The 20,192-nt window shown below is 49.7% G+C and overlaps 1 protein-coding gene across 15 annotated transcripts in view; it reads right to left on the bottom strand.

The window, feature by feature from the left end:
- Positions 1–20,192, bottom strand: part of CSGALNACT1 (chondroitin sulfate N-acetylgalactosaminyltransferase 1) — a 343,992-nt gene that overhangs the window by 37,854 nt on the left and 285,946 nt on the right. For all 15 annotated transcript variants that reach the window (XM_057537121.1, XM_057537122.1, XM_007178985.2 and 12 more), the window contains one exon: positions 3,092–3,308. In XM_057537121.1, coding sequence (XP_057393104.1) covers positions 3,092–3,308 — 217 coding nt within the window. The remainder of the gene's footprint in view (positions 1–3,091; positions 3,309–20,192) is intronic.

Raw genomic sequence — 20,192 nt, 5'->3', positions numbered from 1 at the left:
TAATTACATTTCAAGCATGTTATTTTTCTATCTGTGTAAATGCAAATAAAGGTGCCCAGAATGTTCAATTAATGTTAAAAATGGCTAATTTAGGGAAGCAGGGCCAAAAGTGAAGTTTTAAATAATTTACTCCTGGTTGTGTTCTACTGTTTAAACATCTCATAATAGCCACGTGTCACTTTTATAAACTTAAAAGTCAGGTTTAAATTATAAAAGCAAAAAAATATATTTCGTTGAATTTTTAAAGAAAACATAAAAAAAGCTAACTATATAAAAATTTACAAAACAATATAAAAATTTATAAAACGGAGAGAATCCAAAAGAAGGAAATAAAAATCACTCATAGTTCCATATTCAGTGCTAACCACAGTTGACAGTTTCCACTCCTGGGATGGAAGGGACTTCACAAAGACAACATCAAATATTGAATAATTAGCCCCTTATATTTTCTCCCAATACTCTTATAGTCAATTTAATGGCATTTAAATATTTAATTGACCAGAGTTTACTTTGGGTTTTGGTGTGAAGTCAGAATTAAATCTTTTCTGCTGTTTGGTTTGTTGTCCTAAAGCTATGCTCTGAACAATCTGTTCTCTGCTGGCCAACTTGAAATGCCACCTTTACCAAGTTCTGACCCGGAATTAAATACCCCAGGCTTGAGTACCCTCTATCATCCCAATTTTTCAGAGACCTCAACGTGCTCGGAAGCCCCTGGTCCACGGAGCAGACGCCCTTGTCAGCCTCTGCTCAAGCGCCTTCCATCTGGGAAGCCTTTCTTGGCCCACTGTCCTGGTCTCTATTTCTATCTCTGTGGGACTAAGATTCTTCTTTCCATGAAGCCAGGTTCCTCTTATCCCTCCATCTGGTCCAGTGTCCGGTGCACACACAGGCCCTCCTTGTCCCCAAGGAACCAGTCCCCCTGACCACCCTCTCCTGCCCACGTGCTACAGCGGGCATCTGAATAGTGACAGGCAAGAGAAAGGACCCCTGGATTTTTGTTTTTAAAACATTAACTAGAATGACATTCATGTCACCACTTCCACTTTGGAGACTTGTAAAAGTTTTACTTTTTTCAACAATATTTCCCTTCCAATTTTATTCCTACTGTTAATTACTTGCCATCTTCGTGACACTAAGGCAATAATCAGTCATAATAATTAGTCATATGCACCCAAGAGAATCCTTCTTCCAGGCTCCGGAGTCCTGAAAGGAGGACTCGGCTGTGCCCTGAGCAGACAGCCCTCCGGCGGGGGCACCACCTCGCCAAGCTCAGCTCTCTAGCGACCGGCCTGTGTGCTAACGCCAACCTCAGGGCCCTGCCCCAGGCTCCAGGCAGCTTCCTGGCTGAGGGAACTTTCTATAAACTTGTCCTGGGAACAGGCACACCGGCCGCTGGGAGTCAGGGTTTGCCTTCAGGCCTGGTACCCAGCCCTGGGTCCGTCCTCCCAGGATGGATGCTTCATTGGCCAGTGCACTCGGCCGGTCCGAAGAGAAGGCAGAGAGGGGCACAGACGCACCCAGGGGGGCTGAAGGGAGCCAGAGCCACACAGCCACTTCAGTGCCGGGGCCAGAGGGGCGCTGCCGACAGTCGTGGGATCGCGCGCCGGGGTGTTCTCCAAACTGGTGCGGGGTGGGTGTGGGAAGATCAGCCCAGCCAGCTCCGCAGGACGTCAAGCTGAAGGCCCAGCTCCCAAACCCCGAGAAGACAAAGGCAGCCATTGCTTCAAAGGCCACAACTAGACCCACTGGGTAGAAATTACAGGGAGGTAGACTTCAGGTGCAAGTAACAGCGAGCTTTCTACCCGGACCTGCAGCCCGCCCTGGCACACACTGCACACACACACAGCCGTATCAGGAGTGCCGCCGAGGGACTCTGAACTCGCGGAAGACCAGGCCAGAGGGCCCCCCAAAGACTCCTGGGTTCTGACCTTAAAATGTAGCTAGAAAAGGGTTACTCTTTTTAGTTGGAGAAGATGTATTAAGGACCTATTTACAAAGCTTAATGATAGGGTGTAAGGAGGACACGGGGATGAGAGCAATATCCCCTCCTAGTGACTGCAGAACTGTTATCATCTCCAGGCCTGAATATGCCAGTGGAGAAGGTTCTGGAAGCTGGAATGAGACCATCTTGAGAGGAGCTGTCACCTTTGCTTGAAGGACACGTTCAGACTGAGGTTACAAGACAGAAAGGGACCCAGATACATAAGTGCTGGGCTTCATTTACTCCCATCTCTGAAGCCTGGCCAGAAACGGGTTACTCTTCAAACGTGTGCATTATCCAGAATTTTGAGAAGCCTCAACTACACCCTTATACTGAGCCTTACTGGCTTTTAATAAAGTGAATTTAATGATAAAAGATTAAAAGTAAGTTTGATCTTCCGATATTTATCATTAGGCACACATGACGTTCTGTCTTTAAAATAGCCGGCTAAGTCAGCTAGCCGACTGACCTCAAGCAGCGTGTGAGTGTCGTCCACAAGAGTGTAAGATCCAACACTGCACCGTCAGGAGCTCAAAGACACGTGTAAAAACTACACACCGCATCGGAACATAAAACCCTCTTAAGTCTTCTTGAGTAGCTACAAATATGAGTGCTGGGAGACTTCTGGGCATAATTTTCCATGTAATCTCTGAGGAGACACAGGTTAAAATAAAAAAGACTCTGACTGAATGCATTCCAGCCGCTGCCAGGGCAGGACACCGAAGGAAGCCAGGCTGCAGCCAAGCACACAGGTCCACGGCCACGCGGGTGCCGGCCTTTCGGAGGCTGGGAGGGGCCCAGTCCAGTGAGGGGACAACACGGCCTCGTGGTCCCCCAACCTGAGCCCCAACTGCAGTCAGAATGGAACCCAGCAGGCGTGACCCTACAGATCCTGATGAAAGCCCAGTCTTCCTAACCTTCGCTTCTGAAGGTAAATCCACTTATCTGGCAGCTTTCTATTGGCTTTAGGGAAAGGCAGATACAACGATAAACTTCACAGGAAGAAAACAGAGTCGAACAGGGAGAGACAGGGGCCTTCGTGCTGGGCAGGGAGCAGGGAGGGACAGGACGTGCCGTCAGCGTTTCACACACACGTGCCGACAGGCCCACCTGAAATTCTGCATGAACTGCCGGAACTTGTCCACCCTCCTGGCCAGTGGGACGATGACATTGACCAGCGTGCCGGCCATGTTCAGCTCCTCCTTCTTCACCTTCATGATGGGGCCAAACGGTCGGAACAACACAAGGCGTCTGAACTCGTGCTTGTGGTCCCCTCTGAACGTGAGCTCGTACAAAGTGCCTTTATCCTTTTCTGTGCGGTAGATCCCTGTTAACAGACACAAGGAGAGACAGTTCTAAAAATTAACCGTGGCTGTTGAGTGCTTTTAATAGCCAAGAGCTAGCACAAAATGCCTTACTTTAAAAAATTAAGATTAAATCTCCACACCTAATACTTATTAGAAAACTCAAAATGCTCCCACTTAAATAGCAAAAGAAATGAAAATACCATCAATTTAAAAATCGGTTATGAAGACCTCAAAAAAACACATGGCAAAAAGTTTGTAATGTTGTATACAAAGCTGCATTTATACTATTCAGAGGCATTTAAAAAAGGACTGTAAGGAAATACGTCAAAATAAGACTGGCTGTGCTGTGGAGCAGGGTTATGTGTTTTTTTCTTTTCTGCTATTTATCTACATTTCTGCAATATGATATGTACATACTTTAATATTATATTTAATTTAAGAAGTGTGTTAAAACGATCTCTGAGAAACGATAGCCATTTCAGATGAAGTGACCACAGTGGTCCATTCGGGGCACTGGGAGCCACTCGGGCCGGTCCCATGGGTCATGTGGCCCCATGGAAGCTTCCGGAAGCACTAAAGCAGACGGCATGTACAGTACCAGCACAGTGGCAGGTGCACATCTTATGTAACTTCCCCTCCGGGAAGCAGCACAGCCAGCGCCGCAGAGCCAGCCTACTTGGGGCGACGATGGGCCCCCCAAGTGTCGCCGTCACTGGAACTCCACCGTCTCATTGCCGGGCGGACCGTGTGACCCAGCATTTCGCTCAACCATGGGAAGAGGCTCCGCAGGCCTGACCGGACGGAACTTCCCCGCCTCGCGAGCCAACCATCCCCTGGGGCCTAAGTTCCACACCTCCCCGTGTCACTGGGCTTGTGGGCGCTTTCCTACCGGCAGAAAAACCCATCCAGTTCAACAGATCACCAGAGAAGCGTCCTCGTCTCTCTTCTCTTGACTGGCCAAGTTTTCTCTTCCTCGTCCTCCCTTCCCTACTTTGGCTGGGACGCACGCTGGGCTCTGAGTAGCTACAAAGGCGACTCCACAGAAGGCATCCTCCTGGGCTCACCGGTTTCCAGGCCTCTCCGAGCCCTTCTCTTTCTGTCCTCACCCCGCCTCTCCTCTCTTCTGCGGGGACCACAAACGCCTCTGTTCTTCGCCTTCCAGGAGCTGTTCACCCCACACCCCCGGCTCTGCGGCCTCTCTGATCTCCCTCCAGGGCCTCAGAGAGGACCCTGGGCTGCGAATCTTGCAGGGGGTCTCACCTCCCACCGCCCAGAGGTTCACACGCACAGCCCAACGCCGGCGGCTCGGGGACTTGGGGACCTGGGCGCACGGCTACGAGGATGGAGCGGAGCTCCTTCCTGAAGCCTCCTGGGCTCCCCAGTGCAGGTCGGGGAAGCTGGGAGAAGGTCTGCCGAGCTCCTGCTGGGACGGGGTCCCAGCATTCCCACCGGGACCACTCGTGGGAGAAGGGAGGGGCACTTCTCACGAGGCTCGGAGGATGTCTCTGAAAACGGGAAGTGGTTCCCTTCGAAGCCTGTTCACCCTTTCAGGCAACTGGTCCTCGCAGAGGACACGGGCTCTTCCCACCTCTGCTGCCCAGAGCAGCTGGGCAGCTACAGCTCCCAGGGGCCCAGGTGGGGTGGGGCTGAGTCAGGAAGCGGTCGGCTCAGTAACAGCATCTCTGCTGGACGGAAACACAGCTGTGACCCGGGGCCAGCAAGTACCCCTGCTCTCCACGGCAACCCCCGCGCAAGGCGGCTACAGCTGAACCTGCAGATGACAAGTATGCAGGCCGGGATGGCTTCTCAGAATTGGAGTCATTTTCTTTCTCAGCACCAGGATCAGAATCATTAACTTTTTAAAATCTAAATCCACAGATTTGAAGATGCAGGTATGCACCTGTCTCAAGAGATGGGCGTCCATTTATAAAGAACCAGAGAACGTAGCAGTTCTTACTAATAATGACTCCTACAACCATGCCTGTGGGGAGCGCCGCCAGCATCCCGGGGGACAGGAGCGGCCTGCGTTCCTGGTTCCCGACACACCCTCCCCCCACCCCTCCGGGGCCACCAGGAGCCAGGGGACCAGGCTGATCTCACCCCCAACTCCAGCTGCTCTGTCGGCCTCACCCGCATCCTGTGCCTTGAAACACCTATTACATCAACAACTTTTTAGCATGTTTCCCCCTACTCTGCCTAATTCAATTCATCATGTCTTATAAACCTGATTTTACATCCCTTAATCCCATCTATTTTAAATAAGTTACTTAAAGCTCTCTTGCAGCCTGTGTCCACCAAAACCCAGCCCCAGCCCTCGTCCACCACACCCACGGGTACATCCCCCCACCCCAGTCTCCTTGTGACGTAAGGACAGCACCTAAACAAAGCCCGCGCCTCCTGGAAACCTTGAGGGGTGGAAACTCAGAGAGTCTCCCTCTGAGAGAAAGGGAGCAGAGGCACCGCGGCATGATGGGGTTTTCAGCCAACGAGCTGCATGCACAATGGCAAAGGCAAAGCAAGCTGGCCACGCAAATACCTCCTAGTGATATCTTATAGGGCAGTATCATTCTTATCCACTATGCAAATTAAAGATCAAAATGAGGACTCTGGAGCTGGCTGAGAGCTTAGTGGAACACCTTTTCCCGCTTTCCGCCACTAGGTGCCGAGCTTCCTGTGAGTTTGCTGTTTCTGCTCCCCGTGCAGGCAGACCCGTGCTTGTCCTGCTCTCCTCCAGGGGTCCAGGCCCCAGGACCAACAACTAGATGCGGACACCTCCGGGAATCCAAGATACAGCTCCCCGGTCTGCTGCAGATGTCTGCTCCTTCAGTAGGCGAGGAGCTTACCAGATGCGGACGTGACCCCCTCCACCCTGCCTTCCACTTACGGACCTCAGAAATCATGACGCCGAAGGTCCCCGCCCTCACTCAGGACGAGCGGACGTGGCTGTGGCCAGTGCTGCACTGCTGAGCCCAGAGGCGTCTCCACTTTCAGCCCCGCCTTTCCTACCTTCCCGCATGGGGCCCAGGTCCGCCCGCTGGATACCTGCCGCCTCTGACACCCCTGCCCCACTTCCAGGGCCCGGCCCATCCTGCACATACCCTGGGGCCCTTAGCTTCCTGTAGTATCACTCTACGCCTGCTCTGCCCCAGCTCAGAAGCCCCCCAGCTTCCCACAGCCCAGAGAGCAAAGCACCAATACTACAGCCAAGCCTTCAAACCCTCCCTCATCTGGCTCCGAACCTAATTGTAGGTCCTGCCCCTGCCTCACGTGAAACTGGGTTTACGTCGAGCATATACAACTACTCTTCCCCCTGGAGAAATTGGAACCAAAAGTGCAACGCTGGTGGGAATGTAAAATGGTGCAGCTGTGGAAAAGAGCCTGGCAGTTCCCTCAAAAGTTAAACACAGAATTATAATCTGACCCAGGCATTGCACTTCTGGGTGTGCACCCAAAAGAGCTGAAAACAGAGACTTGAACAGACACTTGTACACACATGTTCACAGCAGCATCATTCACAGCAGCCAAACGGGGCAACACCTCAGACCTCCACAAACAGGTGAATGGACGGACAAAGCGTGGTCTATACATGCAACGGAATATTACTCAGCCTTAAAAAGGAATGACATTCAGACACGTGCTACAGCATGGATGGACCCGAAAACGCGAGCTAAGTGGAGTCAGCTAGACAGAAAAGGACAGAGACTGTATGACCCCCCTCGTACGAGGAGTCTAAAGCAGTCAAATTCACAGAGACAGGCAGTAGACTGGGGCTCACCAGAGACTGGGGCGGGGGGAGGGGACTTAGTGTTTAAAGGGCACGGAGTTTCAGTCCGACATAATGAAGAAGTTCTAGAAATGCGTGGGGATGACAGTTACACACAATGTGAGTGTACTTAATGCCAATGAACTGTACACCTAAAAATGGTGAAAATAGGGAATTCCCTGGTGGTCCAGTGGTCAGGACTCCGTGCTCTCACTGCGGAGGGCGGGGTTTCAATCCTTGGCTGAGGAATTAAGATCCTATAAGCTGCGCAGTGTGGCCAAAAAAAAAAAAGCTTAAAGTGGTGAATTTTAGGGGCTTCCCTGGTGGCGCAGTGGTTGAGAATCTGCCTGCCAATGCAGGGGACACGGGTTCGAGCCCGGGTCTGGGAAGATCCCACATGCCGCAGAGCAACTAGGCCCGTGAGCCACAACTACTGAGCCTGCGTGTCTGGAGCCTGTGCTCCGCAACAAGAGAGGCCACGACAGTGAGAGGCCAGCGCACCGCGATGAAGAGTGGCCCCCGCTTGCCGCAACTAGAGAAAGCCCTCACACAGAAACGAAGACCCAACACAGCCAAAAAAATAAAAGAAATAAAATAAATAAATAAGTCAGGAGCTCTTTAAAAAAAAAAAAAGTGGTGAATTTTATGTTATGTGTATTTTACCACAATAACTGCTGTCCTGTGAAAAGGCCTGGCACTTTCTCAAGACACAGGTCCCCACCAGTCCCCCCTCACCCCTTCTAAACAGGACCCTCCTCCCCTGGGAAGATTCCCAGGCTTTCTCAATCCCAAGTGATCGCTTGCTCACCCCTTCTAAACAGGACCCTCCTCCCCTGGGAAGATTCCCAGGCTTTCTCAATCCCAAGTGATCGCTCGCTCCTCCAGACACGCGGATCTGAGAGCTTACACACCTCTGTGTGGAGCTGCTCTCCTGGCCCATGACACATGTGCCCCCGGACATGGTCTAGTCCAGCCTCTCATTTTACAGACGAGCACACCGAGACCCAGGGAAGCTGTTTCCTCCCTCGAGGTCACCTTCCGTACCCAACACGAACCCCTCAGAGCAAAGGAAGAAGCAGGAACGTGGGCAGCAGCGTCTGAGAAGTCAGACAAACAACATAAGGTCTGTGGTAAAAACCACGGTTCACAGCTCCTTTACCCTCGGATAACCCTTACAAGCCCCCTTGGAGCTTTTCTCTTTCTTTTACACATAGCTCTAACAGCTGCTAAATAACCATGATCTGAGTTCAGAGTCTACAACACATTAAAAGTAGTAAATTTTGAAAAGGGGGGGGGGATTTTCATGAAAAAAATTACTTCCAGAAAAAGGAGAGTATATGCAGAAAGAAAAGGTGTAACAGGCAGAAATGCTGACAGTAGTAAGTAGTGACAGGTCACCTCCTAACAGCAGGGGGGAGATAGAATGTTATTATTTTGTTTTAATTTAACAGAAATGTCTGGGATCATCTAATATAAAGAAAAAAAAAAAACTCCACCCATGTAAACTGCCTTTGAAGACACCACTGTAGGAGCCTAATCTCCTTAGTCTGTTCAGAAAGAGAAACTGGGACATACCTGAGAAAGATTTTATTTCACAACGGTAATTTTCTACTATTGTGGTGCTTCAGTTATCTAGAGAATTCCACTTAGATGAAACGTCTCACTCCCAGGCCATGTGGGATAACAAGACATCATCACAGTGCCATCTGTTGTCGGCTCTATTTTCTTAGGGAAAGTAGCAGACACTTGACATTTGCGAAAGACTGCCATGAATCCCCAGATGCTCAGACTACAATGTAGATAATTCTCCCCATAAAGACAGTAAAAAGTAACCACTTTACAGCTTTCCTCCTCTGCCAGGTTATGGGACGCCTGCACACACCTTGTTTCTCCTGCATCACAGGGCATCAGCTCACAGCCGCTTCTGCACTCGTCCTGACTCAGGTTCATCACCATTAACTTTCACTAAACATTCCTTTTGATAAGAAACGGCTGCACCCACTGATGTCCTTGCTGAAACAATTCATGAATCCCCTTTTTTATTCCTATTTATTGCATTTGTTCATGCTGTAGATCCATGCAGACAAACTCAACACTTGGTTCTTTTTTTTTTTTTTAATTATTTTTATTTATTTATTTTTGGCTGCGTTGGGTCTTCGTTGCTGCGTGCGGGCTTTCTCTAGGTGCAGCGAGCGGGGTCTACTCTTCACTGCGGTACGCGGGCTTCTCATTGCAGTGGCTTCTCTTGTTGCGGAGCACAGGCTCCAACACTTGGTTCTTAATCCATCAAGAATTTCTAAGAACCTCACTTACTGAGGGTTCCCCCTTACACTTCATCACTAATGCTGGCAGTCGACTTTCTTTTCAGAGCCATCTTTTCCCCACAAAGCTACATATCAACTCCATGAAGACAATCATGTATCTGATACTAAGTGGGAAGCGAAGACATGTTATGATCCGAACGCAGCAGTGGGCTGGGCTCCTCACCAGGTGTACCACCAACCACGCACAATTCATAGTCACATGACATGGTTATTTTTATCCTTATTGATTTTCCTTATGGGTATCATTCACCATGGACTGTGTTCTCCATTAGAGATATAAAGAGAGATGTGATAAAAAAAAAAATCACTGTGGGACTTCCCTGGTGGCACAGGGGTTAAGAATCCAGCTGCCAATGCAGGGGACACGAGTTCGAGCCCTGGTCTGGGAAGATCCCACATGCCGCGGAGCCACTAAGCCCGTGCGCCACAACTACTGAGCCTGTGTGCCGCAACTACTGAAGCCCACGTGCCTAGAGCCCGTGCTCTGCAACAAGAGAAGCCACCGCAATGAGAAGCCCGTGCACCGCAACGAAGAGTAGCCCCCGCTCGCCACAACTAGAGAAAGCCCACATGCAGCAGCGAAGACCCAACACAGCCAAAAATAAATTAAAGATTAAAAAAGAAAATCACTGTGCTCTCAGAATTCAGATTCTAGAGAGAAGGCAGACAGGTAAACCAAAGAGGCACATATAACATGCTAAGCACCTGAGAGTCTGCCCACGGTGCAGGGAGCAGAAAGGAGGCCGTCTCCACCTGCTGAGGGTGTGGACAGGCTGACAGACGATATTTCACCAGAACTGGAGACTGGGCGTTTGCCAAGACTACAAAATCAGAGAGAACATTCCACGGAAAGATAACAAAGATACTGAACAAACAAAACCAACTTGTTATGTTTGGCAAACTTGCAGCAGCTCAGCCCGGCTGGGGCACAGGAGGCAGGTGCAGGAGGTGAAGCTGGACAGCGAGGTGGGGCACAGCACGCTGGCCACCAGGGCCTCCTCAGGAGCAAACTTCCCCCGAGCGCAGGGGAGAGGCGAGGTGGCTTTAGTGCTGTCGCCTGACAGCGGTGTGGATGGAGGACAGGGGGTGAGATCAGAGCAATGAGGGAAGAAGCCCTGTGACTCAGCAGGAAACTGAGACAGTGCCAGTGAGAGGAGGGCAAGTGGCAAAGGCTGGAGAGAACCGGTTAGAGGTGAGAGGGCAGGCGAGGGGAGTGAGCTGCAGGTGAGGCGAGGCCTATGAGTTAAACTCTGAAATGCTGACTTGAGGAGCTTGTGTCTGAAGCTCAGCAGACGGGCCCTTTTCAGACAGAGTGAGATGCCCCAGCGTTTGAGGGGGCTGTGGAAGTGTGGAGGGTGAGAAGAGGGGCCCCGGAGGCAGGTGCTGCATAGCCAGCAGGGAGGCTGCCAGGTCAGGCGCAGGACGGGGCGGCGGGGAGCTCACGGTGGGCCAGGGCAGCTCAGCGCCCGCTGCTGCGTCAAGGTCAAGTAAGATGAAGACGGGGCAGCCCACTGGATGGCAAGCGGCCCGACGTCTTCCGGCCATGACGTTCCCGGAAGCGACAGGGTCTGGAGCAAATCTGAAAGAGGGTGAGAGGTCGAGTGGCAGGAGCGAGCTAGGTGAGGAAAGCATCTTGCTTCCGTTTCCTGGAAGTTGTCAAGTTCCTTCCTGCGCCAGGACCTTTGCCCTTTCCTCCGCCTCTGCCTGGAATGCCTCCCCCGGCTGGGCACCGCCGGATCCTTCCCCCCTTGTAGGTCTCGACCCAGATGCACCTCTTCCAAGAGGCCGTCTCCCGTGCCCCTCGGTCCCCTCTTCCACGCGCCCCGTTCTAGTGCCGTCGCCGCCCGTTACCTGAGGGTGTTCACCCTCCTCGCCCCTGCGCCCCCCCATAGCTGAGCTCCACGGGAGCCAGAGCTCTGCTTTTGCAGCACAGAAGGCGGGTGGGATGGGGAGGTGCTGGGTAAGAAGGGGCGGACCCAGCAGAGTGGCAGCCAGAGGAACTCAGAGGGTTGAAAAGTCCTTCATGAAGGACCTGAAAAATAGGAGAAAGAACAAGTCCGTCACGTGCTGAGAGGAAGACGCAAACAGAAATAGACCACGAGGCTACACGGATGGAAGGAGGGGTGGGGTGGGGTCGGGTGGGGTCGGGTGGGGTCCCACCCGTGGGGTCCCACCCAGGGAAGGACCAGGTCTGGGACAGAGAGGGGGCAACCTACCCCCCAGCACAGGGCAGGAGGCCAGCGGGGTGCGGACCACGCAGGGGTGGGACGAGGAGCCCAAGAAAGCATGAGAACGAGCGTCCAGTTTCTCGTGCAGCAGGAGGAAGGCCGGGCTGAGAATGGTGGCTTAGGGGCGACACAGGCTGCAGGGCGGGCCGGGCCGGTGGAGAGCCGGGGCAGCACAGGGCAGGGCAAGAGGGGTCCACACCCGGGCACGAGGGTGCAGGAGGCCCCCGTGAGCCCCGACAGAGCACGTGCACGAGGGGACTGTCCCCGGCGGCGGGAGGAGCAGGGCAAGCAGGGGGACACAGGACTTGCGGATCCAGGCCGGCTCTGCAGGACACACGTGCAGGGCCAGGGGGTCGGCACCGCGAAGAAAGTGGCCGAGGGGCCTCACCGGGGTCCGGCCGAGGGTGCGGGGGAGAGCCGGAGGCAATGCAGGACCGGAGGGGGAGAAATCGGGCCAAGTGAGCATGTGCAGCTCGGGGCCGAGGTCAGAAGTGACAACGGAGTCACGGGAAAAGGCTCCTGAGGACGTTTAGGTTTCGTGGAAAAGCGGGCTCCCGGGGAGGCCAGGCTTTCACACTGGCAGGACAGACCGCGACCCCACCGCCTCCTCTCCACCCGAGCTCTCACTCTGCGGGGACGGGGTCTCGGGGGATGCACCCCCCTCCTTCCTCTAGGGAACCAATGTGGAAGCCGCACAGAGCGACGCTGCCGGACTCAGCAGAGTCTGAGGGTCCTGGAGCAGGGACCAGGGTGGCGAGGGTCTCAGGGCTCCAGAGCAAACCCGGGGACAGGAAGTCGGACGCCGTTATCACGCTTCCCACCAGCCGCGGACGGCACGTCCAGGATGTGGGAGAAGCAGCAACTCAAGATACAGCAGCAGCAATGCGCAGGGGTTAAGGGTCAGAAAGCGGGGCATGTGTGACCTCGCCGTTTTTCTGGTGCCCGTGAGCTGTGTGTACACGACTACTCGTCCAGCTCACCCCGAAGCAGAGGCCACGCAGCCCAAACAGCCGTGCCTGCCCGTGGCTGCTCAGACCATGTTCACAAATACCACCTCGGTTCGAAGGAGGCTTCCAGACAGTCCGCCCTTTACCACGTCCTTTTTACAGACGGGAGAATGGAGGCCTCTGCAGAAGCTAAGTGAGTAACCTGTTCCGCGTTACGAATGACATGCTCACAGGGTGACCGGCAGCACAGCTGCGAATCCAAGAGCCTGCCATGCTCAAGCTCTTAAAGGTCAATCAACCCCACCATCAAAAGGATGTTTACAAGTCTTCTTTCTTTTCTGTTCTTCCTTTCTTTTTGAGATTGACTTTTGAGAACAGAAAAACATCAATAAAGATACTTCAGAAAGATTATAACTGTCCAAAGTATATCAGAAAAGTCAATCTCAGGACTCACTTTTGAAGACTGAGATAACGTATTATGGATTGATTCATTGATACCACTTTCCTCATCTTTAAGAAACGGGATCAATAAAAATACAGCCCTATTTCTTTATACGGATGTTGTGAAGGTTAAATGAATTAACACATGTAAACATGCCTGGTACCCAGGAAGCACTCGGTGATGTCAGCAGTGGTAATAACGATAACGATGTCATTACTATTATTATGACATCCTGCCCCTTTGCCCCATTCGTCGTTGACTGCATTACTGCTCTCAGTCAGATGGGTCCGGGCTTGGGAAAGCCCTCCTCCTGCTGTGCTATGTATCAATACAATGGCATCAAATATGCTTGGAGGCTGGATCCAATAACTCTTTCTTTTAAGCCACTGTGGACCCAGAGACCAGGATTCTTCATTTTTTTTAATTTTATTTTTTTATTGGAGTATAGTTGATTTACAATGTTGTGATAGTTTTGGGTGTACAGCTAAGTGATTCAGTTATACATACATATATATATATACACATACATATATTCTTTTTCAGATTTTTTTCCATTATAGGTTATTATAAAATATTTAGTTCCCTGTGCTATACAGTAGGTCCTTGTTGGTTATCTATTTTACATATAGTAGTGTGTATATGTTAATCCCAAGCTCCTAATTTATCTCTCCCCTCCTTTCTAACCTTTGATAACTGTAAGTTTGTTTTCTATGTCTGTGGGTCTATTTCTGTTTCATAAATAAGTTCATTTGTATCATTTTTTAGATTCCACATATAAGTGATATCATATGATATTTGTCTTTTTCTCTGTCTGACTTACTTAGTATGATAATCTCTACGTCCATCCATGTTGCTGCCAATGGCATTATTTCATTCTTTTTTATGGCTGAGTAATATCCCATTGTATATATGTACCACATCTTCTTTATCCATTCATCTGTCGATGGACACTTAGGTTGCTTCCATGTCCTGACTATTGTAAATAGAGCTGCAATGAATACTGTAGTACATGACTCTTTTTGAATTATGGTTTTCTCAGGGTATATGCCCAGTAGTGGGATTGCTGGGTCGTATGGTAGTTCTATTTTTAGTTTTTTAAGGAACCTTCATACTGTTTTTCCATAGTGGCTGCACCAATTTACATTCCCACCAACAGTGTAGGAGGGTTCCCTTTTCTCCACACCCTCTCCAGCATTTATTATTTGTAGACATTTTGATGATGGCCATTCTGACCGGTGTGAGGTGATACCTCATTGTAGATTTGATTTGCATTTCTCTAATCATTAGCAATGTTGAGCTCTTTTCATGTGCCTTTTGGCCATCTGTATGAGACCAGGATTCTTGATATTCTGGTAAAAGGCCTGGTGATATACAAGCTAGCATATATAAAATCTGAGTCAAGGTAGTTTCTTAGCAATACTGCAACAGAATTTTTTTACCCGTTGCTTGAGAAACCCATTTCTAATGTATAATATCAACTGGAATTTTCAAATCGCTGACCTGTAGTTATCAGATACCACAACCCTTTATCTGACTACACCCCCCATACTGGTTAGCACCACCCTGCACCGCAGCACGCCTACACCCCTCCCATCATCAGCACAATTAGCGCAGCCTCCTTCCCGCTGCGGACACGTCCAGGCCCCGAGCTGTCCTGACGGTCGCTGTGCTTGGCACCACCTAAGCCAGAGACCCCGGTCTAACCCTGGCTTCACACTCACTTCACAACACTTTAAACAAGATATTTCACGACACCGAGCTCTTACTTCCAGTCCTCAAAAATCGAATCACAGGGTAAGGTCAAAGCATCCATGTCAACTGCTTTGTGCTTCAAGGAATATCCTAAGTTGGACCTGCTGTAAGCATTTATTTTATTTGGCTAACTTATCCAATTAGTCAGTGGTAAGAATTCATTTTAGCTTTACAGATAGGCTGTAACACTGAACCACTGGATATCTGGGGGAAAGCATGTATGTTTCTGTGGAACTGCCACAAGACAGATCAACCACAGCAAGCTGAAGAGTAAAAGAATCAGAAGGCCTGGCATGTAGGTCATCATTTTCTACCACAACAGACAATGGTCCACCTGCATTTGTCTTTGCTGGTAGGAACTGGTCAGCCTTAGAAAAGGCAGATTCTTGGGCACTCCCCCACCAGATCTATTAAATTGGGGAACCACTGGTTTACCCCCAAACTGGTACCAACATTAGACAGTAAACACCAGAAGTAGCCACTGCAATAAATAATAATGTTCTGAATCGGAGCTTTGCTGGGAGGGGGCCGTGATCAGAGGCCCACGGAGCAGGCCCCAGAGCATGGCTTGGCCTACCACACCCCCCTGCTTCCAGGGTCACAGAAAGGGAGAGGAACTGAGGTCACAACAGCGAGGAAAACTAACACGGAAAGAAAGCACTTTTCAGACCCCAATCCTCTTTTTTATTTTTTTATTTTTTGTTTTCTGTTTGAACATCTCCTTCATAACATGAGAAAGTTTGGAGCTATGGCCCAAACTTTAGCAATATTTTAAATGAAATGTGAATGATGAATCATTTCTTGCAAACACTCTGGGGCCACAAGGGCAGAAGGAAAGGCAAGAGGCTAGTGAGTGATGGGTTCTGCTTCTGTGAACCATCAATCCAGTCGCTCCTTCACTCCACGGTCTCTTGATACGCACCTTCGATCACGGTAACAGACTAGAGCCATGAAGATGAATAAGACCCAGGCCTGCCTGGAGAGCACTGTGGTCGGGGCGGGGGGGCGCGGTGAGAAGCCCTTGGCTCTGTCCAGGAGACGTGGGGACTGAGTAACGGAGAGGAGGTGGACGTGTCCACGCAGAAAGCTTCGGACAGTCCTAAGGCTGGGCGAGGGGCCAGGCGGGTCCCCAGTCTCCTACACCTGTGAGTCACACCAAGGTCGGACCAGTCACTACCACACAGGTTATTGGTTTTGCTTGGATCCTGGTTTGTGGATTTTCTTTTACTTTTTGACAATCACTATAGCTAAAATATAACAATCTCGATCCTAAACTGTAAAAAAGTATGTCCTAATCACCATAACGGGTTGTGAAGAAAACTGCGTTGAGATTAGCTTTCTTTTAGAAGAACGAATCCTATGCCACACTTTCTTCCCCATCCTTAGAAACAGACATGGACACACGCCTCAGCTTGATCACCAGGGAAACCGCACGGTGGGGAAGTGAACATGCTTCTCTGGGGTGAAGAGCACACTAAGAAACAATGTAACACCGACTGCTGGGGGCTGTGAAGTCTGTCACCCAACAGGAACATCCCGTTTAGTGAAACAGTCTGCTCAGAACGCCGAGCTATGTGTCCGTCACCCCATGAGGTGGCATGTCATAAAGGGACACCTTAGATGAAAGAGCCAAGGACGTTCTTACACAGACACTGCCCCAGGAGAAACAGACACTGAATTTAATTCCAGTCAACGATTAACTTGCTCTGTGACTTTGGACAAAGTCAATTCTCAAAGCTTCAGGTTCGCCAACTACACAGGACACACAACAAACAGCACATGACTCACTGTGTCCGTGAAATCACAATAAACCCAGAGAAACACATCTTAGGGTTATGAGCCTCTAGAGAATTCCTACAGCAACCTTACTCACATAGCCTGAAACTGACCTACTAGTCAAGCATAAAGTAATTCCACAGCATATCAAAACAAGGTGGTCTGTTAGGCTATGCAGTTTTCAAATGATAGTTTAATATAAAAAGTTTTTTTAACTTAGAGAATGTGAAAGAACAGATACCACTTAACCTGTCTAGGTGGCAGTACTCCATAGATATTTTTTCTCAAGTATGTCATGACCCCCAAATTGTCTGACAAGGTTCCCATCAAGGGAGGGCCCATCCCCTCGAATCTGAGTGGGCTTGTGGCTACTTTGCCCAAGAGAGGACCGCGGAGTGATGCAGCTGCCACTTTGTTTGCTGGAACGTTTTCTCGTGGAGCCCAGACCACCACGTAAGAGGTCAACTACCCCAGGGTCGCCTAGCTCCAGGGACCGTCCTGGTGCTCACGTCACCACAGCGCAGCTGCCAGACTTGCAAGGGAAGGTACGTTTGGGTGATTGTCTCCCCAAGGTCGAGTCACCCCAACCTTCCCGCCTTCCCAGACATGGCCCCAGACGAGCTGGAACAGGGACAGTCATCCCCACTGGGTCCTTTCTGAACTCTGGACCCACAGAATCTGTCAGCATGTGAAAATGGAGATCAAAAGCCACTAAATTCTAGGACAGTTTGCAATGCAGCAGTAATAATGGAGCGAGAGCAACTGATAAGGGCGTGCAGACAAGAAAATACACCATGCTGGTCACCACAAGCAGATGCAAACACTGCCAGCCACCGTGACTGCGGTATTACTGACATCTTCCTATGACACACAGGGCACATACCAGAGCAGATGGCCACTTGACCTCAGCAAGGAGCTGCGCACAGGGAGTCCCCGGATGGGACTAAATATTCCTCAGAAGAAAGTTCTGGGTCCACCAAACACATGAACAAATGGGCAGCTGAGACGCTAAAACCCCATGCAATTAAGTGTGATCTCAATAAATTTAGCTTAGAAAACTTTTCAAGACGATGACATCAAACTTTTACTTTGGCCATAAAATCATGCAAATAAACAAAGATCCCTTGGTCAAGTACCCACTGACAGCTGTTGTTAATGTCATCTCTTGGTGAGATCTCTAAAAGAAAATGTACCCTGGTTATGTAAACTGTTAATTTGGGAGACAAACTTTAACACATCATGATTACCTCAAGTCTAAATGGCCTAAATATACCAATTTTAAAAAGGAGACTGGCAGAGTGGATTAAAAAAAATGTAACACAACTCCAGTTGTTTACAAGAAACTCACTTCAAATTTGACAAATGACATGGATAAACTGAAAGAAAAAGGGTGGAGAAAGATGTACCACACAAACATTAATAAAACAGGAGTGGCCATATAAGATAAAGTAGACTTTAGAGCAAAGAAAATTCCTAGAGACAAAGAGGGACATTATAAAATGATAAAGAGATCAATCCACCAGGAAGACATAATGATCTGAAATACATATGCACCAAACAACAAAGCCTCAATATACATAGAGCAAAAACCAATAAAGCTGAAAGGAGAAACAGACAATTCCACAATTATAGTTGGAGACTTCAATCACCTTGTTAGCAACTAATAGAACTACTAAACATAAAATCATAAAGGATACAGAAGAAAAAAAAGGGGTACAGAAGATGTGAACAATACAGTCAAGCAACAGGACCTAACTGACATATATAGAATACTCCACCAAACAACAGCATGATACACATATTTTCCAAGCACCCATGGAACATTCAATAAGATAGACTATATCTTAGGCCATAAACAAACCAACAATCTTAAAAGAAGTGAAATTATACAGAGTGTGTTCTCTGATCATGATGAATTCAAAGTAGCAACCACTAACAGAAAAACAAGGAAATCGCTAAACACTTGGAAATTAAACAACACACTTCTAAATAATCCATGGGTCAAAGAGGGCATCTCAAAGAAAGTAAAACAAAGTACATTCAATTAGATAGTTAGGGCTTCCCTGGTGGCGCAGTGGTTGAGAATCTGCCTGCCAACGCAGGGGACACAGGTTCGAGCCCTGGTCTGGGAAGATCCCACATGCCACGGAGCAATTGGGCCTGTGAGCCACAATTACTGAGCCTGCGCGTCTGGAGCCTGTGCTCTGCAACAAGAGGGGCCACGATAGTGAGAGGCCCGCGCACCGCGATGAAGAGTGGCCCCCGCTTGCCACAACTAGAGAAAGCCCTCGCACAGAAATGAAGACCCAACACAGCCATAAATAAATAAATTTAAAAAAAAAAGAAAATTATTATTTAAAAAATTAGATAGTTAACTTGCTGTTTAAGGTTGTTAGATATAGAAGAGCTGGTGTTATAGGACATCAACCAAGAATAATTATTTTGAAATTGATTTGAAGTCATTTTTTTCTGACAGCATTACACAGGTCTGTTATCTGTTAAGCCACCCCTAGTTCACGACAGTGAAAGTATGAGTAAGGGCCTGGCACACTGTAGGGGCTCTGTTAATGCCTACTGAATGAATCAGTGCTTGGCTTTCTCTCCGTGGACTGAGAGGCAGGAGGCAGGAGCGCAGACCCCAGAGCCAGGGCACCTAGGTTCAAGTGCCAGCTGTGTAATCCTGGGCAGGCGACTGAAGCTTTCTTTGCCTCTGTGTCCTCGCTTGTAAATATGCAGGACTGTAATATAAGACCCGTTTCATGGGGTCCTCGTGAGGACTGAAGTACACATAGAGCACTTAATACACAAAATGCTTGAAGCACTCAGTAAGTGTTAGCTAGCGTATTATTTGCGGAGAAGGAAAGGACCAAACGAAGGTCATGTGCTAGTTACAGAGAGAAGGTCAAATATATTTCATAATGTTCCACAAAGAGTATCACAACTTCCAGAGACCAGCCCCCAAACGGGCATGGGCTTGAGAACTATTACCTGGGAGGGCGTTCCAGCTCTAGGGCTGGTGATTCCTCCAAGGCAGTGGTTCACAACAGCGGCTGCACACTGGGGTCACCCGGGGAGCTTTAAAAATAGCGATGCCCACACCCCGCCCCCAGAGATCCCGATTTAGTCAGTCTGTAGCGTGCCCTGGACTCCCCACGAGATTGCAACGTGCAGCCAGGGTTGGAAAGCACTGCTTTAGGGACTATGACGTCAACGCTTCCACAAGCCAGTGATTTCCAAATGGAGCAAGGCCATCGCAGGAGCCGGGGGCTGCACTGCAGAGCGGTTCTAGGAGGTGAGTACGGACAGGAACGATGCCCCCTTCTCCACCCTGAACCAGTCTGACACCTCACTCTGAACTGCACCAGGAGCAGAGCATCCCGGCTGCAGGGGCCTGATGTGGCAGAGGTTTCGTCCCTTGGAGGCCTGACGTTCACGTGAACTGCTGTGAACAACCCCGAAGCCAAGAAGAGCTCCCCGCCCTCACTGCTTGCCAGCCTCCTTACAATGGCTGTTCGGTACGCTGTGTACCTTCACCGAGTGTGCAACAATAAGGGGCTTGAGAAGCCCCGGGTTTCCCCGTTTTATACAATCCACTTTAGGTTGTCAGTGTGTGAATGGTGGACATTTCTGTGAGAAGAAATGGAGGGGGAACCCTGGGGGCACAAGGACACC

The sequence above is a fragment of the Balaenoptera acutorostrata genome, chromosome 21 (assembly GCF_949987535.1).
Source record: "Balaenoptera acutorostrata chromosome 21, mBalAcu1.1, whole genome shotgun sequence".
Lineage (NCBI taxonomy): Eukaryota > Metazoa > Chordata > Mammalia > Artiodactyla > Balaenopteridae > Balaenoptera > Balaenoptera acutorostrata.
This window is presented reverse-complemented; position numbering and strand designations above follow the sequence as displayed.